The sequence below is a fragment of the Pristis pectinata genome, chromosome 17, assembly GCF_009764475.1.
Source record: "Pristis pectinata isolate sPriPec2 chromosome 17, sPriPec2.1.pri, whole genome shotgun sequence".
Taxonomy (NCBI): Eukaryota; Metazoa; Chordata; class Chondrichthyes; order Rhinopristiformes; family Pristidae; genus Pristis; species Pristis pectinata.
The window spans coordinates 34,839,595-34,867,212 of NC_067421.1; the positions used below are offsets into that span (position 1 = coordinate 34,839,595).

At 48.2% G+C, this 27,618-nt stretch overlaps 1 protein-coding gene across 1 annotated transcript in view; it reads right to left on the bottom strand.

Moving 5' to 3' along the window:
• sgsm1a (small G protein signaling modulator 1a) overlaps positions 1–27,618 on the bottom strand; it is a 97,112-nt gene that overhangs the window by 12,187 nt on the left and 57,307 nt on the right. Inside the window, exons 12-22 of the mRNA XM_052031975.1 lie at positions 26,622–26,751; positions 24,246–24,384; positions 21,777–21,841; positions 18,042–18,187; positions 13,969–14,097; positions 12,499–12,681; positions 10,761–10,832; positions 6,532–7,716; positions 4,593–4,717; positions 2,892–2,974; positions 1,134–1,243 (exon numbers count right to left, since the gene is read on the bottom strand). Of these exons, the coding sequence (XP_051887935.1) occupies positions 1,134–1,243; positions 2,892–2,974; positions 4,593–4,717; positions 6,532–7,716; positions 10,761–10,832; positions 12,499–12,681; positions 13,969–14,097; positions 18,042–18,187; positions 21,777–21,841; positions 24,246–24,384; positions 26,622–26,751 (2,367 nt within the window). The remainder of the gene's footprint in view (positions 1–1,133; positions 1,244–2,891; positions 2,975–4,592; positions 4,718–6,531; positions 7,717–10,760; positions 10,833–12,498; positions 12,682–13,968; positions 14,098–18,041; positions 18,188–21,776; positions 21,842–24,245; positions 24,385–26,621; positions 26,752–27,618) is intronic.

Sequence of the window (27,618 nt, forward strand, 5' to 3'; positions counted from 1 at the left end):
TGTCCAGTTCTGGTCGCCTCATTATAGGAAGGATGTGGAGGCATTGGAGAGGGTGCAGAGGAGATTTACCAGGCTGCTGCCAGGATTGGAGAGTATGGATTATGAGGAGAGACTAAAGGAGCTAGGGCTTTACTCATTGGAGAGAAGGAGGATGAGAGGAGACATGATAGAGGTATACAAAATATTAAGAGGAATAGATAGAGTGGACAGCCAGCGCCTCTTTCCCAGGGCACCAATGCTCAATACAAGAGGGCATGGCTTTAAGGTAATGGGTGGGAAGTTGAAGAGAGACGTCAGAGGGAGGTTTTTCACCCAGAGGGTGGTTGGTGCATGGAATGCGCTACCTGGGGTGGTGGTGGAGGCTGATACAATGGTCAAGTTCAAGAGATAAGCATATGGAGGAATTTAAGATAGAGGGATATGTGGGAGGAAGGGGTTAGATAGTCTTAGGTGTGGTTTGAAGGTTGGCACAACATGGTGGGCTGAAGGGCCTGTATTGTGCTGTATTGTTCTATGGTTTCTGTGCTGTGTGACTCTACGGTGGGGATGAGCCACCTTCTTGAACGACAGCAGTCCCTCTGGTGAAGAGAGTCCCCATGGTGCTGTCGAGTGGCTTTAGATGCGGCAATGAAGAAGCAGCGGCGATAACAGACTGCCGTCCTTCCCCAGTCAGACTTGTACGTGACTCCGTGTGGTTGACTCTTAATTGCCTCCTCAGTTCAGGGAAAATTGGGGACGGAGAATAAATGGCAGCACTGTCAGTGACACCCTTTCCAATAAATTAGCAATAAAAGAAGCAGGCCCCAGGTCCGTGCCAATGGTCGTACTTCATCAGACCTCTTCCAAACTTACTCCATCTCTCCCCATCAATAAATGCCACTCCTCCCCACCCCCAAACTTCCTTCTCCCTTATCTGGATTCCTCTCAAATACGTTTATCCACGTGCATCAACCAGGCCCCGTTTTAGACCTGCCCAAGGCCTCCATCCTTTACTGAATATGGAGTCCGGCACTCCCACATGTGGTCTGAGCCAGGTTCTGTACAAGTTTGGTTATCACTCCTTCGCTCTGCCCAACTTGTGTGGAGGACTACTTGGAATTCCAAAGGGTACAAGGACCAGGAGCAAGTTGTACCTGAATGAGAGAACGCATGTTGGCAAAGTGAGTGTCCATGGCCCCACCGTGTGGGAAGTTCTGGTTCATTCTCTTCATCAGCTGTGTGAAGCAGCTAAACGCCATGGCCTCTGTGTGGGAGCAAGAATGGAAGAGGGTCAGTATGGAGGGGGACAGACTGCACCTCTCATCTGATGTCCTCACGGACTCTGGGGCTGCGGTTGGGGTGGATGAGAATCACCTCTCAAGGAGCAGCTTCCTCCAGTTCCGCCCTGGTGAAGAAACAGAGCTGAACACACACTTTACGGTGTACGAGCTGCATTTTGGTAGCACCTCTCAAGATGTCCCAAAGCACTTTACCGCCAGTGGAGTACTTGGGAGTGCCTGGGATCCAGGAATGAAAAGCCTAACGAACGATGAGCGTTTGATATCTCTGGGCCTGTACTCGATGGAGTTCAGAAGGATGAGGGGGGACCTCATTGAAACCTACAGGATACTGAACAGCCTGAATTCAGTGGATGTGGAGAGGATATTTCCATTAGTAGGAGAGTCTGGGATCCGAGGGCACAGCCTCAGAATAAAGGGACGTCCCTTTAGAACTGAGATGAGGAGGAATTTCTTCAGCCAGAGGGTCGTGAATCTGTGGAATTCGTTGCCACAGAGGGCTGTGGAGGCCAAGTCATTGGGTGTATTTAAAGCAGAGATTGATAGGTTCTTGATTGGTAAGGGTTACGGGGAGAAGGCAGGAGAATGGGGTTGAAAATCGAATCAGCCATGATTGATTGGTGGTGCAGACTCGATGGGCTGAATGGCCTAATTCTGTTCCTATATCTAATGGTCTTAAAAAGTGCGGCACTGTTCCAACGTCAGGTTTTGGATTGGTATTAACTTAAAGTATTCCTAATACTTCAGCCCTTAGTGGAATATTAGTATCTACATATTGGAAATAGTTTCAACCCAGGCTGTAAATGTACTCACTGTGGAAGCACAGAGTTCAGATGGATGGGGATGTCCAAAGCAAGGGAAAGAGCCTGATCATCCAGACTGAACCATTCAAGGGTGATGTCAGGAACCACTTCTCCACACAGGTTTATTTTATAAGAAAATGGACAAGAACAGAATTAATTGCCCAGCCTGAAACACCCACGAGAAGGTGGTGGTGAGTTGCCTTCTTGGACTACTGCTCCGTTTGGGAGGGAGTTCCAGGGTTTCGACCCAGTGACGATGAAGGAACGGCGATATTTGTCCAAGTCAGGGTAGTTTATGTGACTTGGAGGGGAACTTGCAGGCGATATTGTTCCCCTGCACCTGGTGCCCTTGTGTTTCTGACTGACAGAGGTGAGCAGGTTTGGGAGGTGCTACAAATTAGTTTCTCCAATGTGAAAAACACAATGCTGCTGGAGGAACTCAGCAGGCCAGGCAGCATACGTGGAAAAAAGCAGGCGGTCCTGAAGAAGGGTCCTGACCCGAAATTTTAAAATTGATCCACAGATTTTTATTGTTTATGGATGCTAAAGGATGCAGAGCAAACATATGTTATGATACAAGTTATGACGACCAAATTGAATAGAGGAACGAGCTTGGAGAGTTTCTCCTGACAGTACAGAAGCAGATATAAATAAACTGGAGTCACAGAATAACAGGAAATTCATGAAAGTACACTCAATATTAACTCAGAAATCTGGTTTAAAATTATTACTGACAATCAGAACTGATTTAAAAATTGACCTCAGTTAGAAGTGTACCAGCAGCAAAGGTAATGATAAATAAATAACTTACCATTGTCCAGAACAACAAGCAGAGGGGCCAGGAGATCACACATCCCCTGTACATAACCAATCTCCAAATGCTGCCAGATATAACTGCAAAATGAATGAACAGATGTTAAAGGAAACAATCATTACAGGACACTAACACAGAGAGGGAGCTGGGGGAAGAGTTACTGGGAGAGCAAACTACCTTTGTATTGTCTCAATTACATATGGGTAGCACCCAGTTACCACAAAGCAAACGGACACTGCTGACTGGCTGATTTACTCTTAGACAATAGAAATGAAAGAAAGTGAGGACAATCTCCACACCCATGACTCTCCCCCCACCACCCTCACCCCTCACCCATCCCCACAGCCACCAATCTCACCATTCAGTTCTCTCTCTCCAGGAGTGTCCTGGATATAAAACTTCACTTCCTGGACACTCCAGGTCAGAGAGAGCAGCAAACTCAGCTGTACTTTGGGAAGGGAAACCTGCCGGAAGGGGTCGTCGACCCATCTTAAACTGAGCACCAGTGCCAGTCAATTGCAGGTGACTCAAAACTAGTGAACTGTGAAGGGGATAGTAATGGCGGAAATGGCGTGCAAATGGCAGATGAAAGGTAATGCCGAGACGTGGAGTGCTCCAGTTTGGTAGCAGGGATGAGAGGAGGAAGCAAGAACTAAAAGGCACCATCCTAAGAAGAGATGCAAGGACAGAGGAATCTGGGGAATGTGAGGCAGGACAGGTTGAGAAAGCAGCTAAACAATCATCTTGGAATGGAGAAGACTGAGGGAATCTGATAAAGATGTGGGAATAATGGGAATGGACAGGGTAGATAGAAATGTTCCATGGTTACAGAAGAAGGTGATTGGCGAAAGAAGAGGAAATGTCAAAGTCGAGTTTATTGTCACATGCACAAGTACACGTCTGCACAGGTGCAATGAAAAACTTACTTGCCGCAGCATCACAGGCACATAGCATCAGGGTCATAGTTTTAAGCTGATTGGAGGAAGGTATAAGGGGGATGTCAGGGGTAGGTTTTTTTTACACGGAGAGTGGTGGGTGCATGGAACGCATTGCCTGCAGAGGTTGTGGGGGCAGATACATTAGGGACATTTAAGAGACTCTTAGATACATGAATGATAGAAAAATAGGGGGCTATGTGGGAGGGAAGGGTTAGATAGATCTTAGAGCAGGATAAAATGTCAGCACAACATTGTGGGCCGAAGGGCCTGTACTGTGCTGTAGTGTTCTATGTTCTAAATACACAACATTCACAAGCAAAGCATAAATTAAACATGAATTATATAGGAAAGAACACAATTAGAACAAAGAAAAAGTCCATTGTAGGGCAAAGTGGTCACAGTGTTGCTTTACTGATATAGTAATTAGGGTTGTGCCGGTTGGTTCGAGAACTGAATGGTTGAAGGGAAGTAACTGTTCTTGAACCTGGTGGTGTGGGACTTCAGGCTTGACATGAGGTCCAATGGTTTTGGCCTTCAGGTAGATTCAACTGGAGTGTTCAGGACCGGCATCTGGAAGGGAAGAACTTGGAAGAGCTAAGGGGACCGGGTGGGTGAGCGGGATTAGCTGGATTGCTCATGGAAAGGTGTATGAACTGTACCAGGCTGACCAGACCACCAGACCTTCCGTGATCCTGGGATTTACTCTTCCCGCCGAACTCCATGGGCAGTACGTCATTGGAGCATGGAGCAGCCCACGTACCTGCACATGACATTGCGCAGCTTCTCCAGGTTACTGGGCGTGAAGTACCAGTAGTTGCGGTCACACCGCTGGACGTCTTTCTCTATCCGGTGCAGGTTGACGGTGTACATGTCCAGCAGTTCTTGCTGAAAGATTCGTAAAGAAGGCGTGGCGTAGGTTATTACCCGCAACACTGACGGAAATGGTGCTGTGGCCCTGAGGCTCCATCCCCTCACCCCACCCGTCTCCCACCCTCCATGGCCCACACCCACGGTCACCTCCAGAAGGCTTCCAGATCATGGGGAACGTTCTGGGTTGGGCTCACTGAAGGCCAGCATTCCTTGCTTACTCCTAATGGCAATCTGCCTTCTCAAACTGCAGCGGTACCTCTGGTGAAGTCACTGCATGCTGTTGGATGGGGAGTTCCAGCAGTCAGACCCAGTGGCGGTGAAGGGACGGTGACTTCGAAGTCAGAATGGTATCGGACTTCAAGTGGTCTCCATTCACCTGCTGCCCTCACCCTTGTCAGTAGAGGTTGTGGGTTTGGGAGGCACTGTTGGAGAAGCCTGTGTGAATAACTGCAGTGCATTTTATAGACAGGACACACTGCAGTGCAGAGCAGTGCGCTGGCAGTGGAAGGAGTAACTCTGTGCATTTTATAGACAGTGCGCTGGCAGTGGAGGGAGTGACTCTGCATTTTATAGACAGTGCGCTGGCAGTGGAGGGAGTGACTCTGCATTTTATAGACAGTGCGCTGGCAGTGGAGGGAGTGACTCTGCATTTTATAGACAGTGCGCTGGCAGTGGAGGGAGTGACTCTGCATTTTATAGACAGTGCGCTGGCAGTGGAGGGAGTGACTCTGCAGTGCAGCGACTTGTTTGACCTGGATGGTGACGACATTGATAAGTACCGCACACATCCAGGCAAGTGGAGGGTGTTCTATCATGCTCCTAACTGGTGGCTTTAGGTGTTGGGACATCAGAAGGTCAGTCACCCACTGGAGGACACCCAGCCTCTGACTTGTGGCCACGATATCTATCTGGCTGGTCCAGCTGAGCTTCCGGCCAGTGGTCACCTTGGAGATATTGATGGTGGGGACAACATTGATAATACCACTGAAGGTCAAGAGCAGGTGGTTCGAGTCAGTCCTGTTGGAGATGATCACTGTCTGGTACTTGTGTAGAGTAAGTCTAACTCGCCACCTATGACGAGAAGAGTGGACGGAGGTACCAAGGGAACCTTGTGGGCAGGCACGGTAGTGTAGCGGTTAGCGTAACGCTTTACAGCGCCAGCGACCCGGGTTCAATTCCGGCCGCTGTCTGTAAGGAGCTTGTACGTTCTCCCCGTGCCTGCGTGGGTTTCCTCCGGGTGCTCCAGTTTCCTCCCACATTCCAAAGACATACGGGTTAGGAAGTTATGGGCAGGCTATATTGGCGCCGGAAGCGTGGTGACACTTGCGGGCTGCCCCCAGAACACTCTACGCAAAAGATGCATTTCACTGTGTTTCGATGTACATATGACTAATAAAGATAGCTTGTCTTAGATGTATTAGGAAGGAGGTGTCAAACAAGCCTGATGAATCGTCATCATTAGGCATCTGACTGACCAGCCAACACGAGTGTGAGGCCTAACATTGCGGAGGAGCTGACTGTCCCCTGCCCGTCACTGCCATCTGCTGGATATGGACACTGTCCAGATGGGACAGAAAATATTTACCATTCTCCATCACAGACACTGGATTTACACCTCGTACAACAACATAAGAAACAGGAGCAGGAGAAGGCCACTCTGCCCCTCTAGCCTGCTCCATCATTCAATAAGATCATGGCTGATCCAGCCTTGGCCTCAACACCAGGTTCCTGCTCTCTCCTAACGTTCGACTAAATACTGAAGGTCATAAGCGGACTCTCACGGCTCTTCTACAGCAACGACGCAGTGATGTCTAAACCCTGGTACTCACAGCATATGTCACCCCGGTGGATGAGACTGGTGAAGCCACAGGGACGCTGCTCTCAGCCACAGTCTGCAGCTGGGTGAAGCCTTCTGTTCCTTCTCCAACAGGCAGTGCTTCCTCCCGCCCCAGCAGCCCTTCCTCAGTCACCGTCCCTTCAGCTTTGGATGTACGAAGGTTGCCTTCTGACCCCTCACTGCCAGGAGGATCTTGCCTCACAAACTCTGACACTGGAACCACTTGCAATCCATCTGACACACAGTGCACACCTTCAGATCCATCCACCATAGGAACTACTTCTGATCCATCCACCATTGGAACTACTTCTGATCCATCCACCATTGGAACTACTTCTGATCCATCCACCAAAGGAACTACTTCAGATCCATCTGATACACAGGGCATATCTTCTGATCCATCCACCATAGGAACTACTTCTGATCCATCCACCATTGGAACTACTTCAGATCCATCCACCATTGGAACTACTTCAGATCCATCCACCATAGGAACTACTTCTGATCCATCCACCATAGGAACTACTTCAGATCCATCCACCATAGGAACTACTTCAGATCCATCCACCAGAGGAACTACTTCTGATCCATCCACCATTGGAACTACTTCTGATCCATCCACCATTTGGAGAACCTCTCCCAATTCATCCGCCTTAGGAACTACTTCCGATCCATCTGACATATAATGCACACCTTCAAATTCATCTGCCTTAGGAAGTACTTCCGATCCATCCGCCACAGGGACTACTTCTGATCCATCTGACGCACGGCACACACTTTGCAATTCATCCTCCTTAGGAACTACTTGAGATCCATCCGCCACAAGAACTGCTACTGATTCATCCTGCAGAGAGAGTCCTCCTGGTAGCCAGTGTAGGGTAGGTACTCCTTGGGGAAGAAGTACTTCCTCTGAGCTTGACTCTGCTTTATTTAGCTCCCTCCCGTGTCTCACGGTGACTGTGTGGTGGCTGCACTGCATTGCCTCCTCCGTGCTGAAGCTGGGCTCCGAGTAGTCAGATGTTGTGGGGAAGCTACATGAGGATGGGTGTCCAGAGTCAGGGGAGCAGGGGACGTTAGGCACAGCACCATTCGGAATGGCCACTACCTGTTTATCACCACTGGTCCCGGCTTCTTTTTCCATTTGTTCGCCTTCCGTATCTTCCACCGATTCAAAGACCTGAGAGCAAAGATGATTCAAAGATAGTTAACCTGTAGCAAGAGCAGCAAGCAACATCCTACCTGTAGTGGTCACCCTCTGCAGAACCATCCACTCAGCCACCAAGTAGCACGTACTCTGGTCTGACCTGCCCTACACCTCACTACCAGCTACTCTCCTACAACCACCTCATCCTGATGACAGGTAACACAGTCCCCCCATGTTTAAATGGTAGGTGAGCGCTCTTCAACTGCTGGATCCTAAATCTGACTCACACTTCTCTACCATGTCGCAGTGAGGGAACTCCTTCCTCTGCACTGGGAGGTGGTTGGCTTAAAATAAAAACAGTTGTAAACGGGAGTGTTTGATGATCCCCTTGGGAGCTGCACACAAAAAGTCGCCTCTCTCCGGTGCCATTTTTTTACATCCTTAAGGACCCTCGCCATCTGGAACATGCCCTCTTCTCGTTACTACCATCGGGGATGAGGCACAGGAGCCTGAAGACCCACACTCAACGATGCAGGAACAGCTTCTTCCCCTCCGCCATCAGATTTCTGGATGGTTAGTGAACCCAAGAACACTACCTCGTTACTCCTTTTTGTTTTGCACTACTTATTTTTATAATTTATAGATTTTATGTCTTTGCACTGTACTGCAGCCCCAAAACAACAAATCTCACATCATATGTCAGTGATAATAAACCTGATTTTGATAATAACAGGAAATGCTGGAGACATTCAGCAGGTCAAGCAGCATCTGTGGAAAGAGAAACAGGCAATGTGTCAGGTCCTGGACACCTTCCGCAGATGCTGCCCGGCCTGCTGAGTAGACCCAACATTTCCTGTTTTAACCTCCAAATTCCAGCATCTGCAGTCTTTTGACTTTCAGTTCCTGGCAGTGGGTTTGAGTCCCGCTCTCTGGAACGTGCCACTGGAGTGCAGTGAGCATTGTTGGAGGGGAGTTTTTTTTGGGGGAGATGTGAAATGGAGGCCCCATCCAAGCACCCAGATGGTTGTACAAGATCCCATGACACCACTGCAAAGAAGAGCAGAGGAGATCTCCCTGCTGTGTTGGATAATATTTATCTCCCAGTCTACACTGCCACCCATCACTGTTGCATTGGTAATTACTGGAGATTCCTACATGTAAACTGGCTGAGAGGGTTCCCTGAGGATCTATCCAAGCCACCACTCAGCTATGTTTAAGCATTTTACACAACTTGGCGACTTTTCAGTGCTTCACCAGTACAGCAGTGTGTGAGGAGCAACATCCTGATGTGTTAATATTCTCCCAACCGTGGGACACAGACTAAAACCATTAAATATTTGACAGGATCTAATCTTCCTCTTAAGCAAAGCTTGAAAATCCCTTCAGAGGGTCATAAAACCAGAAGCTGAGGAGAGATGACAGTTCTGCATGTTACCATTTAGATGTGGTGCGAAGTTTTCATCTGGAGTTTACAGGGTCAATGTCCTGCTCATCTTCCACACATTCCTACTCCTGGAGCCTGAATAGAAAGGGGACAAGCAGCCTATGTAGCCCGACTGTGATAAGACGCACCGGCTCTCCCTGGTTTCCACACGCTGGTTGACAGTGGTTCAAAGTGTTAGATCCTTGTGTCAACAGAAGACCTAACAAGTGCATGACTTTGTAGAAGGTTGGGGAGAGGGAGCAGGTGTCTAATCCTGGACAGTACAACAGTCAGTACACGATCACATCTGCAGCTAGGCTCGATGACAGCTCTTTAAACCTACCATCTTAGTACAAATACTGGAAACCTCTATTAACAATTCACCTAAAGTAAATAGCTATGCTTAATTTTGATCTCTTAATACACTCCATTTATATCATCTCAATACTGGAACAGAGCTTGGGCTGGTTCACTGAATTTGAACATAAAAGTACTCCGTGCTCTTTTCTCTGGCTCCCTTTTTCTTTCCCATTTAGTCTTCTCTCCTCTGCTCTACAAGTATTCATCCTGACACTCAGTTCCAGCGCCACCCCCTCCTGACCTCGCCACCCTTTACTTGATGTACAGGCCTTGGCAGCAAGGCTCCACTTGTAAAGTGGTGGGAGGTGCTGTGAATGAGAACCTAGAAACACGGTGTAAGTATCTGAAAAGAATAACCCCTCCCCTTCCTCCCCCCCCTTTTTTTTCCCCTCATTCTTGTGGCCCACTCCCCCTTTCTCTTTCCCCTCACCCACCCATGCCCCACCTTTTTTTTCCATGGTCCACTGCTCTTTCCCACTGGATTCCTTCAACCCTTTCCCTCCTCTACCCATCACCTCTCAGCTTCTTACATCATTCCCTTCCATTCCTCCTCCCCCATCTACCTTCCCCCTCTCACCTGGACTCACCTATCACCTGCCAGCCTGTGCTCCTCCCCTTCCCCTGACCTTCTTATTCTTGACTTCTGCCCTCTTCCTTTCCAGTCCTGATGGAGGGTCTCATCCCGAAATGTCAACTGTTTATTTCCCTCCCTAGATGCTGCCTGACCTGCTGAGTTCCTCCAGCATTTAGTGTGTGAGGCACCTGGGCTGGACCATGATTGGACTAAATGGTCAATTAGTCAAAATGGGATTTAACCTGCTGCTCTGGCACTTTGTCCTGTAAGACACAGGAGCAGAATTAGGCCATTCGGCCCATCAAGTCTGCGCCTCCATTCGATTATCATGGCTGATTTACTTTTCCCTCTCAACTCCATTCTCCTGCCTTCTCCCCATAACCCCTGATGCCCTCACTAATCAAGAACCTCTGTTTTAAATATACCCAATGACTTGGCCTCCACAGCCGTCTGTGGCAAGGAATTCCAGAGTTACCACCCACTGGCTGAAGAAATTCCTCCTCATCTCTGTTGTAAAGGGACATGCTTCTATTCTGAGGCTGTGCCCTCTGGTCCGAGACTCTCCCACCACTGGAAACATCCTCTCCACATCCGCTCTATCCGGGCCTTTCAATATTCTGTTCCAGCCGCTTGCATCACCTCAGCAACACAAGTGGAAACATGGACACAGGGATGAGCCAGGAATCTCAAGCAGGGGACACTGGGAAGCAGGGGATTTACCTGTGTGCTTGAGCTGGAGTCACTCTGCAGCCGGGCATGGTCCTGCCGGTCTGAGCCACAGCTCTGCGAAGACTGAAACATAAAGAGCGAAATCACTCAGAGGGAGGTGATAGGAAGGGAAATCCAGCAAACGAACATCAGACGGGTTCCTGCAGACTCCGTGTCACCCGAGCAACTTTGGGCTGTTATTTTCTTCTTGGAGAATTTCTTGGGGAGGAGGAAGACCTGCTTCTAACTCCAGTTCTGTGGGTTCTGAGGTGGCTGATGAGACTTTAGTTACAAGCTGTCCCGGGGGAACAAACAAGTCCCACTTTTACAGACATCCATAAGTCAGAAAATACACAAAAATCACTCGATATGATAACCATACCTCCACCGTATTGTAATGAACGGCATTAGAAACACACCAGACTGATAAGAAAGAACAATTACTAAAAGTGGAAACTAGTTCTGTCATTCGTAGGAACAAATGGATGGACATACATCGGACTTTTGAATTGGGAGCTTGTTTGTATATACGGGTGAGGTAAGTCAGGCCCTCGTAACTAGGGATGGCCTACACTGGATAGCAATCTCCAATCTCTTGCAGCTTCTGCCCTGCATGAGGTGTGAATGCCTGGATGTAAGGGGCTTTATTTTCACAAGGTGAGAGAAAAGCCAATTAATCAGCAGGTAACAGCAAGGTTCCTGCCGCCCACCTAAAGCCACCCGGGGAGCATCCCACCAACGTGGCATTCCAACTTCTCAATGAAGCCGGCTCCTGGGAGAGGGAACTGGGCCTTTGGAAGCCAAACGAAGACCATTTGGGGGTTGCTCTACCCGGCTATCAATCGACTGAGCCTGACAGAAGAGAAGGCCTGATAGTGCCACATCACCTCAGTATTTTCCTTTGATTTTTATGCAATTTAAATTTAAATGAAGAAACTTTAAAATAGAAATTCCATTGTACTTACACTACAGCAGTGTTAACGCTGTCTTAATAAATTGCATTAAGTTCCTGCATTTTAGAAACAGCCTTGTCAGGTTTCCCTGTGTAATGCTGCACTTTATCTGATTCACTGTGTCCTATCTGGATGACCTGCAGTAAGATTGCACAGTTGTGGGATCTATCTCACAGCTGCAACTTCCACGAAGGAACGCCTACATAACACTTGCTGGCAAAGCCCTGAACTCTGGAACTCTCTCCCTCAATCCCTCCACCTGGAGTTGGAGAGTCAAACAGTGCACCAAGTTTGCAATGACAATCAAACACCCCAATTACACTCTCCATTTTATTCTCCCCACATTCCCATCAAACCTTCCCTCCCCCCCAAAATTCTACCACTCACCTACATACCAGGGGCAATTTACAGCAGCTGATTAACCACTTGCACATCTGGGAGTAAACCAGAGCACCCGGAGGAAACCCACGCGGTCACAGGGAGAGCGTGCAAACTCCACAGAGACAGCACTGAAGGAGGGAACTGAACCCAGCTCAGTGAGGCAGTAGTTCCACCCTCTGTCACTTTCCCCTCCTTTAAAACATCCAAATCTCTATCTCCCTTTGGGCAGAGTGTCAAATTTTAGTTTTGATTACAATGCTGGGTCATCTGAATATCAAACATACCTGGATCAAGCAGGAATGCAGAATTAACAAAAGCGTTCAGTGTCTCAAATGTTTTTACGCTTTTAGAATGCTATAGCAATGCAAGTTGTTGTTGCCTTGTGGCTTCCCTCCCTCCCTCTGTCTCCCTCGTACCTCAGTGCTGACTGTGGAATCTCGGTGCATCATCCGCTGGATCTGCGCGTCCAGGCTGACCGCAGACGAGCACTTGGCCAGCGCCGCCGCGTGAGACTCCCTCTCTCGTTGGCGGACGACAGCTTCACAGGCCATCCACTCGCCCATGGTCTGCTCGTAGCAGCTCCGCATCTGATCGTCCACCTGGGAACGCAGGAGAACAGGAGCCGCCTTTAACCGAACCTGCCACCTCTGAGCATTTGCTTTAAGTCAGCTCACCCCGAACTCACTCCCCCAACCTCTCCACACTCACAGCGGCACCCTCCCAAAAGCATTCATTCCAATGATTCTGCCAACCCTGCCATCCTTACAGAGGACATTCAAGTGACTCATCTCCATTTGCATGTCTAGATGGAGAAATCCAAACATCCCTACTTCCTCCAGTTTAAGGAGGGCAGGGCTGGTCAGAGGATCAGGATCAGGAACCCAGTGCAACTTAAATAAAACAAAGAAAATGCCTTAAACACTCAGCAGGTCAGGCAGCAACATAGTGGTTGGCGTAACACTATTACAGCGCCAGCGACCCGGGTTCAATTCCCGCTGCTGCCTGTGAGGAGTTTGTACGTTCTCCCCGTCTGTCTGTGTGGGTTTCCTCCAGGTGCTCCGGTTTCCTCCCACATTCCAAAGACGTATGGGTTAGGAAGTTGTTGACATGCTATGTTAGCGCCAGAAGCATGGCGACACTTGCAGGCTGCCCCCAGCATATTCTTAGCAACGCAAAAAGACGTATTTCATTGTGTGTTTTGATGTACATGTGACTAATAAATAAATATCTTGTGTTATCTGTGGAAAAAGAAACAGTTGATGTTTCAGGTTGAGTCCCTTCTTCAGAACTGAAAGAGGAACAGGTTAGTCTAAGTCGCACAAGAGGTAGCAGGCCTGAAACATTTACTGTTTCTCTTTCCACAGATGCTGCCTGACCTGCTGAGTGATTCCAACATCTGCTGTTTTTATTTCAGATTTTCAGCTCCTGCACCTTTTTTTTATTTTCACCCTGTCCAACATTCCCACTACGTAGCACCTGAACGTTGATATAAACCACACCACCAGATTCAAGAACAGCTACTTCCCTTCAACCATTCAATTCTTGATTGAATCCCAATCACTAACTGTATAGTAACACTATGACCACTTTGCACTACAATGGATATTTTTTGTTCTAATTGTGTTCTTTTCTATATAATTGTGTATAATTAATGCTTAATTTACATTTTTCTTGTGAATGTTGTGTCTCTAATGTTATGTACCTGTTGATGCTGCCGCATACAAGTTTTTCATTGTACCTGTGCACACATGTACTTGTGCATATGGCAGTGAACTTGACCTTGAGTGTTTTTCACTGGACCTCGGTATGAGTAACAATAATAAACCAATACCAAACCCAGTCCTGAGCATTTACGAGACTAAACAAGGTGGTTCTTAGTTACCGACCTCCTTCCGCTCCACCTCGCTCATCCCAAACTGGTAGTGTCCCAGGAGGAACGGCCACACTTCCTTCCGAATCTCTGCCTCAATTCCTCCGTAGTAAATGAGACGCAGCAGCTCCTGTTCCTCGTAGCTCTGCAGTTTTGTTTAAAGAAAGAGCGTGCCCAGTTATTTCTTTAATCCAGTCACGGGAAACAGGTCAACAATGAATGCCCGACCACAGAAGTTAATGCTCAGAAACCTTCCCTATAAATCCGCTGATCAGGGAAAACATGGAATTGTTGTTTCTTTCTCAGCCTAGAAACTGGATGGCTTATCATGAAACAAAATCAATGTCAGGCCACACAGTTCCGATCTTACCTGGAGTTAGCAAACATTTCTGGGTGAAACCGCACCAATCCTATTATTGGACCCGGCACTTCCGGCTGCATTCCACACACAACTTTTCCCAATGTCCGACGAGCATCCAATGATGTCTATTTGCACGAATCCCATTTCTACCTTTGCCGGATTACACAGGAACAGAAAGCTCCACAGCATGGCCACTGGAACAACCTCACTCAAACTAGGAGCACATCATGCCAGTTAGCTGCTTCACTCTGTAACGAACAAAATGCTGGAGGAACTCAGAAGGTCAGGCAGCATCCATGGAGGGCAAATCCTTGAATTCCTCCAGTATTTTGGTTGTCACTCCAGACTTCTGCATCTGCAGTCTCTCGTGTCTCCAACTGCTTTACTCACTAGTTCAAGGGGGACGAACGACCTCAGATGGTGGAATCTGGACCAACAAACAATCGGCGGGAGGAACTCAACAGGTCGAGCAGCATCTGAGGGAGGGAAAGAATTGTCAATGAACAGGAGTCCGAGGTGATTGGTGGACTGAAGTTGTCACCTTTCACCCCTCCTCAGTCCACCAATCAACTCGGATTCCTTTCTCACCGCTCCCCTTCTCTTTATACGAGCTATCTCCCATTTCAGTCCTGATGCAGGGTTCCGACCCGAAACGTCAACCATTTCTGTCCCCCCACAGATGCTGCTCGACCTGCTGAGTTCCTCCAGCAGATAGTTTGTTACTTAAAGAGGTACACTGCTAAATTCATAAAGCTGCTCAACTCCATCAACAGCCACACAATCTGCTACAATATTCTCCAGCATTAAACTGCTGAGATCTTCATGCACTGGCTGCTGTAGCAGTGACATCGCTGGCAATCCTTAATGCCTAAATCGTTCTGGCTAATAGGGTTCCTCAGGTCAAGAATATGCTCATTTGTGAAATATTTACTCCTGGAGAGTCTTCAGAGACACCACTTCCTCTCTGATAAACAATGTACTCACAAGCTCAGGTTTTATAGGGGCATCATCACTCTGTCTACACTTCTCACTGCTTCGGAAAAGCAGCCAATAAAATCAAAGACCCCTCCCACCCTGGACATTGTCTCTTCTCCCCCCTCCCATCAGGCAGAATATAATAAAACCTGAAAGCACGTACCACCAGGCTCAAGGACAGCTTCTATCGCGCTGTTGTAAGACTACTGAATGGACCTCTTGTATGATAGGATGGACTCTTGGCCTCACAATCTACCCCATTATGGCCTTGCACCTTATTGTCTGCCTGCACTGCACTTTCTCTGTAACTGTAACTCTATATTCTGCATTCTGTTATTGCTTTTCCCTTGTACTACCTCAATGTGGTGAAATGATCTAGAGAAACAAAGGACCGTAGATACTGGAATCTAGATGAAAAACATGATGCTGGAGGTACTCAGCAGGCCAAGCAGCATCCGTGGAGAAAAGCAGGCAGTCAATGTTTTGGGTCAGGACCCTTCCTCAGGACCCGAAACATTGACCGCCTGCTTTTCTCCACGGATGCTGCCTGGCCTGCTGAGTTCCTCCAGCATCATCATGTTTTTCATGGTGAAATGATCTGTATGGATGGCATGCACAACGAAGTTTTTCACTGTACCTCGGCACTTGCGGCAACAATAAACCAATTACCAGTGTGGCATTCTCTGGCAAGATCTTCAGAGCCTGGACTGCTCTCCCTATTAAGGTTAAGGTCACTTTGACTTTCTTTTTCCTTACCAAAGGATCTTTCCAAGTAGCCACAACAAATCTCTCCCTTGTCTCCTAATCACCACTACAGTTGGGGAATTCCTTCCAATTCCACAGCTGTCAACATGTTTACCCAGAGCTCAGATGCATGGCACTCTGTGCATGAAACCCATTTCCCACCCCTGGAATGCAACACAATTCCGATGGCTTCCGGGCTGAATCACACATTCCCAGAGCTTCAGCCAGACAGCTGGTCACGAGTTGCACATTCCATGTTGGACACTCAACCAATGGTGTTGTCCCTCATGGTTCACGGATGGGACTGCCATTGGGCACTCTCAGGTCCCGGCCTGTTGCTCGGAACCCCCATGTAGGTAGGTTGCCTTTAGATACTTAGCTCCTTTCCTTGGGCCACACCCTCCTAAACTCAGGACCAAAACCAGCACTGTCCACACATCGATGTCCTAGAATCATTCAGCACGGAAACAGGCCCTTTGGCCCATCAAGTCTGCACAGACCAGCAACTATCCATTCACACCAATCCTACACTAATCCCGTTTCATTCTCCCCACATTCCATCAACTCTCCTCAGATTCAAACACTCACCTACACAGAAGGGGCAATTAACAGTGGCTAATTAACCTACCAACTTGCATGTCTTTGGGATGTGGGAGAAGACCCAGAGGATCACAGGGAGAACGTGCAAACTCCACACAGTCAGCACCAGAGGTCAGGATTGAACCAGGGTTGCTGGAGCCATGAGGCCAATGAATTTATAAGCCGTATCTCATCCAATCGTCTAATGTCTTTGCTCATGCAATGACCAGTTTACAGGGCACTTGTTTGTATGGAATCTTTTGTTTGTAGGGCAGGCACGGTAGTGTAGCGGTGAACATAACGCTATTACAGTGCCAGTGATCTGGGTTCAATTCCAGCTGCTGTCTGTAAGGAGTTTGTACGTTCTCCCCGTGCCTGCGTGGCTTTCCTCCGGGTGCTCTGGTTTCCTCCCACATTCCAAAAGATGTACGGGTTAGGAAGTTGTGGGCGTGCTATGTTGGCGCCGGAAGCGTGGCGACACTTACGGGCTGCCCCCATAACACTCTTTGCAAAAGATGCATTTCACTGTGTGTTTCAATGTACATGTGACTAATAAAGATATCTTATCTAGCATTAAGACAGGCCTGTCAGCCCACTTGTCTACCCTCCACACGAGCCTGCACTCAGCCCTCCGCATCTCACCTTAATAGATGATGACATGGAACAGTACAGCACAGTAACAGGCCCTTCAGGCCACGATGTTGTGCTGAACTAATTAAACTGGCAGTTAAATGCTTAACTAAACTAATCCCTTCTGCCTACACAATGTTCATATCCATCCATTCTCTGCACATTCATGTGCCTATCTAAGAGTCTCTTGAACGTCTCTATCGCATCTGCCTCCACCACCACCCCGGCAGCGCATTCCAGGCACCCACCACTTTGTGTAAAAAAAAAACTTGCCCCACACATCTCCTTTGAACATACCCTCTCTCACCTTGAATGCATGCCCTCTGGTATTAGACATTTCAACCCTGGGAAAAAGATATCAGCTGTCTAATCTATCTATGCCTCTCATAATCTTATAAACATCTATCAGGTCTCCCCTCAGCCTGACACTCCAGAGAAAACAACCCAATTTTGTACAACCTCTCCTTATAGCTAATACCCTCTAATCCAGGCAGTATCCTGATAAACCTCTTCTGAACCCTCTCCAAAGCCTCCACATCCTTCCTGTAATGGGGTGACCAGAACTGCACACAGTACTCCAAGTGTGGCCTAACCAAAGTTTTATACAGCTGCAACATGAATTACCCCATTTCTCCCCATTTTCGCATCAACTCCACCACTCATCTACACCCCAGGGCCAATCAACCTACCAACCAAATATTGAGACCCTCACTGTCTGAAGAAAGACATTAAACCCCAGGCAGCTCTAATCCCCAGCTGAGGCTCAACAACGTCGTACCTGTTCCTCCCTCACCACTCACCATTTTGTTCTGGAGGAAGCTGTGCCAAATCTCTCTGGTGAGGCCGCAGCCTGCATTGGACGGCGCAGCTGGACTGATGATGGTGTGGTTGACGAGCGCGGACAGGTGGGTCCTCACAGTGGAGAGGTGCCGGCAGTAGGCAAGCCCTGGGAAACAGAGCAATGTACAGGAGTGATGAACCAGCGGCTGCATTTACACATAAAGGCCTAGAGACCCATCCCTGATCAGTCATACTAGCTGTGCTGTACCGTCACATCAGTGCTTCCTTCCTCAACTCATTCATTCCTTTTGACCTCAGTGGGTGAACTTCAGAGGCACAGTACAATGCATCAATGCCACTGTACAATGCATTCAGCACCACTGACTAGAGTGAGTTCCAGCCATGCAAACCTTGGTCAGCAGATGAAGCTAAGCAATAAAAACAATGAGAAGTTGGGTTGGCCTGAATTATCTGCTCTTAAGGTATTGAAGAATCAGGTACGATCTTTGGTTATTGCCTGGTTGAAGATCTTGCTTATCTTTTTTACATACATGTGTAGATATGAAGCAAAATGAGACCATAAGATATAGGAACAGAATTAGGCCATTCGGCCCATCGAGTCTGCTCCACCATTCAACCATGGCTGATTTTTTCTTCAACCCCATTCTCCCCGTAACCCTTAACCCCTTTCCCAATCAAGAACCCATCAATCTCTGCCTTAAATACACCCAATGGCTTGGCCTCCACAGCCCTCTGAGGCAACGAATCCCACAGACTCACCACCCTCTGGCTGAAAAAATTTCTCCTCAGCTCAGTTTTAAAGGGACATCCCTTTATTCTGTGTAATTAGAAGCGATCCTGACGCAGGGTTTCGACCCGAAGCGTCAACCATCCCCTTACCTCCACAGGTGCTGTTCGACCGGGTTCTTCCAGTTATTTACCTTCTGCTCCAGATTCCTGCATCTGCAGAAGCTAATGTCCCTTAGTTAACAGCTGCATTGGCAGAAGACCCAGCAACATACCCAAGGCCAATGGGACCTGAGCACTGGTCCAGATCTGGGACTTGGTCGAGCTGCTTGTACATTCTGATGCTCAGGAGAGGTGGGGACCAGCTCACAACTTCATTCAGGTCAGGGAGGTGTGAACTGTGTTACTGCACACACCTTCTGTCATCCATCAATAACTGATGTCTCATCCTCCCACTGATCAACAACACGTTTGAGATTGTTGCATTCACGGCAATGTGCGGTTGGGATGCAGAAAAAATTATTGTCCTGAGGTCGGTTTTAATATTTCCTTCGGTTAACCTCATTGCTGCTGTAGAAACTCCACTCTGATGTTCATCAAATGCTCATGGAAAACAGAGGGTTAGAGTAAATGCGTCCTTTGCAAGCTGGAGGGGGCGTAACTGGTGGAGGACCCCAGGGATTGGTTCTTGGCCCTCAACTGTTTACCACTACCTGAAGGACTTGGAAGAGGGAATGAAATGTAAGGTGTCCAAATTTGCCAATGCTACAAAACTAGATGGATAGGCACTTTGCAACGAGGACACTGTGATTCTGCGACAGGATATAGATAGATTCAGTGACTGGGCAAAGACCTGGCAAATGGAGTTCAATGTGGGAAGCGCGAGGTCAGGCACTATGGTAAGAGGAATCAAATGGCGGATTATTATCTAAATGGAGAGGGACTGCAAATGGGTGAAGTTCAAAGGGAGAGAGAAACAAAGGACTGCAGATGCTGGAATCTAGATGAAAAACATGACGATGCTGGAGGAACTCAGCAGGCCAGGCAGCATCCGTGGAGAAAGGCAGGCAGTCAAAGTTTTGGGGTCAGGACCCTTCTTCAGGACAGAAGATAGGAAAAGAGGAAGCCTGATATATAGGAGGGAAAAGCAGAGCAGTGATAGGTGGACAAAAGAGGGGAGGCAGGGTGGGCACAACGTGGTGATAGGTAGATGCAGGTAAGAGATAGCGATAGGCAGGTGGAGGATGGGTCAAAGGTAAGGACAGAAAAAAGAGGGGGGTAGAAAAAAGAGAGATAGGCTAGGAAAAGAAGCATGGTTGGGGGGGGGGAGTGGGGGTGGGGAAGGGGGGTGTGGTGATTACTTAAAGTGGGAGAATTCAATGTTCATGCCGTTAGGCTGCAAGGTTCCAAGACGGAAAATGAGGTGATGTTCCTCCAGTTTGCGCTTGGAATTCTCCTGGCAGTGGAGGAGGCCGAGGACTGACACATCAGTGATGGAGTGGGAGGGGGAATTGAAGTGACCAGCAACAGGGAGTTGCAGGTCGCTGTTACAGAGCGCAGGTGTTCTGTGAAAACTGTTTCCTATCTTCAGTCCTGAAGAAGGGTCCTGACCCGAAACGTTGACCGCCTGCTTTTCTCCACGGATGCTGCCTGGCCTGCTGAGTTCCTCCATCATCATAGTGAAGTTCAGAGGGATCGAGGTATTCTAGGGCATGAATCACAGAGAGTTAGCAGGCAGGTCCAACAAGTAGTTCAGAAGGCATGTGGCATTTTGGCCTTTATTGTGAAGGAGTTGGAGTTAAGAATAGAGAGGTCTTGTTGCTGTTGAAGAGGGTGTTGGTGAGGTCACACCCGGAGTACTGCACACAGTTTTGGTCCCCTTACCTAAAAAGGATATAGTAACATCGGAGGAAGTCCAAAGAAGATTCACCAGGGCTAATTCCTGGGATGAGAGGGTTGTCCTATCAAGAGATACAATTTGGCTCTGTATTCCTTGGAGCTTAGAAGGATGAGGGGTGACCTTATTCAAGCATGTAAGATCTTGAGGAGGCTTGACAGGGTAGATGTTGAGAGGGGAGAGTCACAAACAAGAGGTCAGTCATTTAACACTGAGGTGTGTAGAAATTTCTTCTCCCAGAGGGTAGTGAACCTCTGGAATTCTCTGCCCTCGAGGCTGATGGAGGCCAGATCATTGGATATATTTAAGGTGGAGATATTTGAAAGATCGAGGAAATCAGGGGTATGGAGAAATGGCACAGAAGAGGAGCTGAGGCCAGCATGGATCAGCCATGATCATACTGAATTGGTGGGGGCAGGCCTGAGGGGCCTGCTCCTGCTCCGATTTCCTTGGGTGCTTGACCTATCCCCGACTCCACCCTCAACTTCCCAACCAGTGGAAAGTTTCCCTCTTTCTACTTTGAGTCTTCACTCATCCACCACCAGCGCTCCATGGTTACCAGGTGTATCAGCTGCTGGGTCCACTACAGGAACTTGCTGCATTGGCTGCTTCCTCTCACAGGAGGAGCTCATAGAGTCATACAGCACAGAAACACGCCCTCCTCAGGGTCCACACAAACCATCAAGCACCCACTTGCACTAATCCTGCACTAATCCCATATTTTATTCTCTCCACATTCCCACCGCTTACCTACACACCGGGGGCAGTATACAGCAGCCAATTAACCTACAGACCCGCACGTCCTTGGCATGTGGGAGGAAACCGGAGCACCCAAAGGAAACCCGGGTCGTCACAGGGAGAACATGCAAACGCCACACTGACTGCACCGGAGGTCGGGATCAAACTTGGACCACTGGAGCTCTGAGGCAGCGACTTTACCAGCTGTACCACGAGGCCACCCTTATTTGCAAAATTGTTCACATCCATGTCCTTTCCATGAGGAAAAGGCTACAATATCTTGGAAAAGGGACACTGGCTCGTTAAGTGAAAGAGCTGGAAGCACAATACACCAGCACTTCCCCACACGGAACCGGATCATGACGGCACGTACATCCGTAGAACGCTCTGGACAGGATCTGGTACTTCATGTTGTCGCAAAGCATCTTCAGAGGTGCCCTGGTAGGAAAATGGAGAAAGATCAGAGTAACCCACACACTGGAAGGAACACCATCGCATTGAAGGGGCAGACTGTGTGCTGGCTTGTGTCAGTACGAGCGATGGTCAGGCTAGGATCTCAACACCCTCGCCCCACCCTACCAGTTCACAGCCTAACATTGGTTCAGTGAACCAAATTATTCTGCATAAACCCTTCCTTGTGATACACCGTGCAGAGACTGACCAAACCGTCACAGCTTGCCACAGTGTTGCAGCTGGTAGAACCACTGCTTCACAGCGCCAGTGACCCAGGTTCAATCCTGACCTCTGGTGCGGTCTGTGGGAGACTGCACTTACTCCTTGTGATAACGTGGGTTTCCTCGGGGTGCTCCGGTTTCCTCCCACATCCCAAGAAAGTCTGGGTTGGTAGGTTAATCAGCCACTGTGAGTCGTCCCTAGTGTGAGGGTGAGGGGTAGAATCTAAGGTAAAATGATGGCAATATGGGGAGAATAAAAAGTGGGATTGGTGTTGAGGTCGGCATAGACTTGATGGGCCAAAGAGCCTGTTTCCATGCTGTCTCTCTCTTTCTCTATGACACACATTGGCAGTGATCTAACCGTCCACTGTGCAGCTAAGATGCAACAATAGCAAGGAAACTAAAATCCATTCAAGATCAAAATCGGGTTTGAGTTTGACCCCACCCACCCGGATCATTCTCTCTTCTCCCCTCTCCCATCAGGTAGAAGGTCCTTTGGGGAGACATTGCATTAACTGTAGTTTTAAAGAAATGGCTCTATAACTTTGATAAAATGAAAGCAAAACATTCCCAAGCATTGCCATTTATTTGCCATTCACAGCAACAAGGGCTATCCGCACCCAGAGGGAATCAGAATTGATTTAATGAAAAGGATTAATTTTCCCATGGTTAATCCATTTTAAAGCACATGTTAACACTACCAAGGGAAGGCCGGAAATTGGTGAAGCAGCCAGCATAATCAAAGACCCCACCCATCCGGGTCATTCTCTCTTCTCCCCTCTCCCATCAGGCAGAAGATACAGGAGCCTGAGGGCACGTACCACCAGACTCAAGGACAGCTTCTATCCCACGGTGCTAAGACTATTGAATGGTTCCCTTATACAATGAGATGGACTCTTGACCTCACAATCTACCTTGTTTGACCTTGCACCTTATTGTCTACCCGCACTGCACTTCCCTGTAGCTGTGACACTTTACTCTGTATTCTGTTATCGTTTTTACCCTGTACTACCTCAGTGCACTGTGTAATGAATTGACCTGTACGATCGGTATGCAAGACAAGTTTTTCACTGTACCTCGGTACAAGTGACAATAATAAACCGAAAATAAAAAATAATAAAAACCAATATTAAACCAATTCCAATACAGATTTACACAGAGTGAACTTCATGAGGACAGGGCAACGAGAATTTGTGCGGCCATTTCACCCTGAGGAATTCGGCAGTTGAGGGAAAGGGAGGAGAGAGGGAGGGAAAGGGAGGAGAGAGGTAGGGAAACTCATAGGTAGTAGTTGTGAGCTAGAATTTGTTGCCTGATTGGATGGTGGAAACCAAATTGGTAAATTGGTTTATTATTGTCACCAGTACCAAGGTACAGTGAAAAACTTTGTTCTGCATGCCATCCACACAGATCATTTCATCACATCAGTGCACCAAGGTAGTACAAGGGAAAAGCAGTAACAGAACGCAGAATCTAGTGTTACAGTTACAGTGAAAGTGCAGTGCAGGCAGACAATGTGCAAGGTCATAATGAGGTAGACTGAGGTCAAGAGTCCATCTTATTGCACAAGAGGTCTGTTCAATAGTCTTACAACAATGAGGGCCTTCAAAAGGGAATTGGACAAGCACTTGGGAGAGAATAAGGTAAGATAAGATATCTTTATTAGTCACATGTACATCAAAACATGCAGTGAAATGCACCTTTTGCATAGAGTGTTCTGGGGGCAGCCCGCAAGTGTCACCACGCTTCCGGCGCCAACATAGCACGCCCACAACTTCCTAACCCGTACATCTTTGCAATGTGGGAGGAAACCAGAGCACCTGGAGGAAACCCACGCTGACACGGGGAGAACGTATAAATTCCTTACAGACAGCAGCCGGAATTGAACCCGGGTCGCTGGCGCTGTAAAGCGTCACATTAACCACAACATAATTAGCAGCGTTAATGGGGAATGGAACTATTAGAATTGCTCTTCCAGGAGATGGGATAGATTCAATGGGCTGAAGGGCCTCCTTCTCAATTCTGTGCAATCATAGGGGCTGGCCAGTTCTTTTGGACCTCTTTAAGAAGCTGTGCAAGCTTTCCCCTCGAGAAGAGCTGACCTCCATCCAATGCAATGTTATTCAACCCAAGTGAGGCAGCCCCGCCCATCCCAGTCCCGACCGTACCTCTCATGATTGCAGCCATTGGACGGCCCTCCGTCGGATGACCCGCTCTGGGAGCACGAGGAGCAGGAGGATTTCCGGACGTTCGGCTGCCACATGAGGGGGATCCCACCCCCCTGAACATCCATCAGGTCCTGGGGGACTGCAGCAAGACACAGGAACCAAGCATAGATGGTCAGTCACCAATCTCCAGAGAGTGAGACAGCCAAGCACAAAGAAGAGGATGCAAGCAGCAAGGTATAAGGTCTGCTAACAGACCGATCCTGGGACGAAAGGGTTAAATGGTTCTGGTGACGTTAGGTAATGCACGATCCAAGAAAGGCGTGTCAGATGATTAAAAGGGGTTTTGTAGGATGGAATAAGAGAAGCTCTTTCCCGGCAAGAGTCTTCACCCCTTCAGACCATGGACTCTCCCCTGTCTTCAGAATTCCTGATTCACCTGGATCCCTTGCCTTGGATCGCCGGATCTGCTCATCGCTAATCTCCAGATTGACATTGACCATCTCAATTTTTCCACTGCCCTTACTCACTCCAATTTATCCCCCTTTGAATCTGCAACGCTCCCCACACAAAGGACCAAACTCACATTGTTATCAAACCTGCTGACGAGGACAGATTAGTTATTGGTGAACTGACCTCGACCTCACAGTGACTGGACACCAGCTCTCTGATAGCTCCTCAAACCTCCCACATTCATTTTAATTCACTCATGGACTGGGGGTCTTTCTGACGTAGCCAGAAGTTACTGTCCATCCATTACTGGATGGGAGAAGGCGGTGGTGAGCCACTGCAGTCCGGTGAAAGTGCTCCCACAGTGCTGTTGGCTAGGATTTAGACTCGGGCTTGGGAGGTGCCAGGCAGCTGCAGGTGCCACACCCTGCAGCCAGGGTGCGCTGGTGGTAGAGGGAGTGAGTGCCTCAGGTTGTGGATGGGTTGCCAATCAAGCCTCGATTGTTGCAGGGATGTACTCTCCCTGGCAAGACTGAGTAATCTACTCACTCGTGTTCTGCAGATAATGGGAAGTTTAGAGGTGAGTCATTCGCCACAGGACACCCAGCCCCTGACCACTGTACTTATGTGGTTTGGCCAGTTAAGTTTCTGATCAATGCTGATCTTGCCCAGCACACCTCTGGTGTGGGAATCGGGGACAGCAGGCGATGAAGTCTCAAGGGCTGGTGCATAAACTCTCTCTCATTAGAGATAGTCATTGCTTGGCACCAGTTCAGTTCTGAGGCCTTGTCAACGATCTCACCCATCACTTGGAACCAAGATTAAGGAACTGAACATAAAATCTTCAGTCTCCCTGACTCACTCACTGAATAAATTTTTTTTAAAAACCATCATGGAGATCCAACCCTAGAATTGTCCTTCCTCTCCATTACCTCCCATTGTTCTACAGGTGAGGAGATGGGCAGACTCTGTCCGGATGTTTCCATCCAAGGAGAGACTGGATAACCTTCCCTGGAGCAAAGGGTGCTGAGCAGAGACCCGATAAAGGTATATAAAATTATGAGAGGCGTCGATAGTAAGAATCTTTGTCCCGATATTGAGGGTGTCTAAGACAAGAGGGCACAGGTTTAAGGTGAGAGGGAGGAAGTCTAGAGGGGATCTGAGGGGAAAGTTTTTCACACAGGGTGGTTGATACCTGGAACATGGCGTCATGTTCCATGAGGAGGTGGTGGAGGGAGATGCAATCACAAGAGGCATCTACCAGACACTTGGATAGCCAAGGCGTAGAAGGCTGCAGCTCTAATGTGGGCAGATGGGATTAGTGTAGACGTGGACATGATGGGCCAAGGGCCCCTTTGTACTGTACGACCGTATGACTCTATTACCCATTACTGCGCTCTGGGGGGGGGGGTCCAGAATAACATGTTAGGAGTCACTTTCATCAGTCATGGAGTACAGGCCTTTCAGCCCACCACATCCATGCTGACCATCAATTACCCATCTATACTATCCAGTCCAGATGAAGGGTCTCGACCATCGAGGGAAATGGCTGCCCATTTCCCTCCATGGATGCTGCCTGACTCAAGTTCCTCCAGCTCTTTGTGTGTTGCTATACTATCTAGCACTTTGCCCAGGTCTCTCTCGCTGCCTCAGTAAAGCAGCCAACATAATCAAAGACCCCACCCACCCCGGACATTCTCTCTCCTCCCCCATTCCATTATTGCAAGATCCCCCTACCTTCAGAACAAATCTGTAGGTCAATGATTTGAGGTGACACCAATCCGGTTCCAAAGGCACTGTATTCCTGCTGAGATCTCAACCCTCTACATAAGCACTAGTTCAACATCACTGAGCTCACACACTGACTACCAGAGACCTCCAGATTGGTTCACTGATTGGCTAACGTTAGTGGATTATATGAGCACTTACCAATCTCGGGGTTTGTGCCTGGGAAGATTATTCGGAAAACATAGTCAGTCGCCTCCTCGTCCTCCTTGTCGGAGTTGGACTCTGCGGATCCTGGAGGGCTTCTCTTCCGCAGCTTTGGGAAGACCTTGCCCTGGAACCAAACGAACAGAAAGATGCAACTGGGCCGACTAAGCCATCTCATGTTTTTAAAGTGGCCAGTCTACATTTGCAGTGTTCGTTAGTTTATTAAATTCCCTTGCACACAAACAAGGGGGAATAAAAATCCTATCGTGCAGTCCTACAACTCCTGCTGTGCAATGTACTTTGATGAGTTCGAAGTGAGTCAGGAAGGTAATAATCCTCCTCATGGATTTTTTTTCCAGTTAACTCCTGACATGCATGAAAGGGTATTTAATAAATCACGAAACCACAGATGATGATGGCTCAGTGCAAATTAAGATTGGTATTGTTATAGGTTTATTATTGTCACTTGTACCGAGGTACAGTGAAAAATTTGTTTTGCATACTGATCGTATAGGTCAATTCATTGCACTGTGCAGTTACATTGAGTTAGTACAGAGTGCATTGAAGTAGTACAGGTAAAAACAGTAACAGTACAGAGGAAAGTGTCACAGCTACAGAGAAAGTGCAGTGCAATAAGGTGCAAGGTCACAACAAGGTAGATTGTGAGGTCAAGAGTCATCTCATTGTATAAGGGAACCGTTCAATAGTCTTATCACAGTGGGACAGAAGCTGTCCTTGAGCCTGGTGGTATGTGCCCTCAGGCTCCTGTATTTTCTGCCTGATGGGAGAGGGGAGAAGAGAGAATGACCCAGATGGGTGGGGTCTTTGATTATGCTGGCTGCTTCACCAAGGCAGCGAGAGGTATAGACAGAGTCCATGGAGGGGAGGCTGGTTTCCGTGACGCGCTGGGCTATGTCCACAACTCTCTGCAGTTTCTTGCACTCATGGGCAGAGCAGTTGCCATACCAAGCTGTGATGCATCCAGATAGGATGC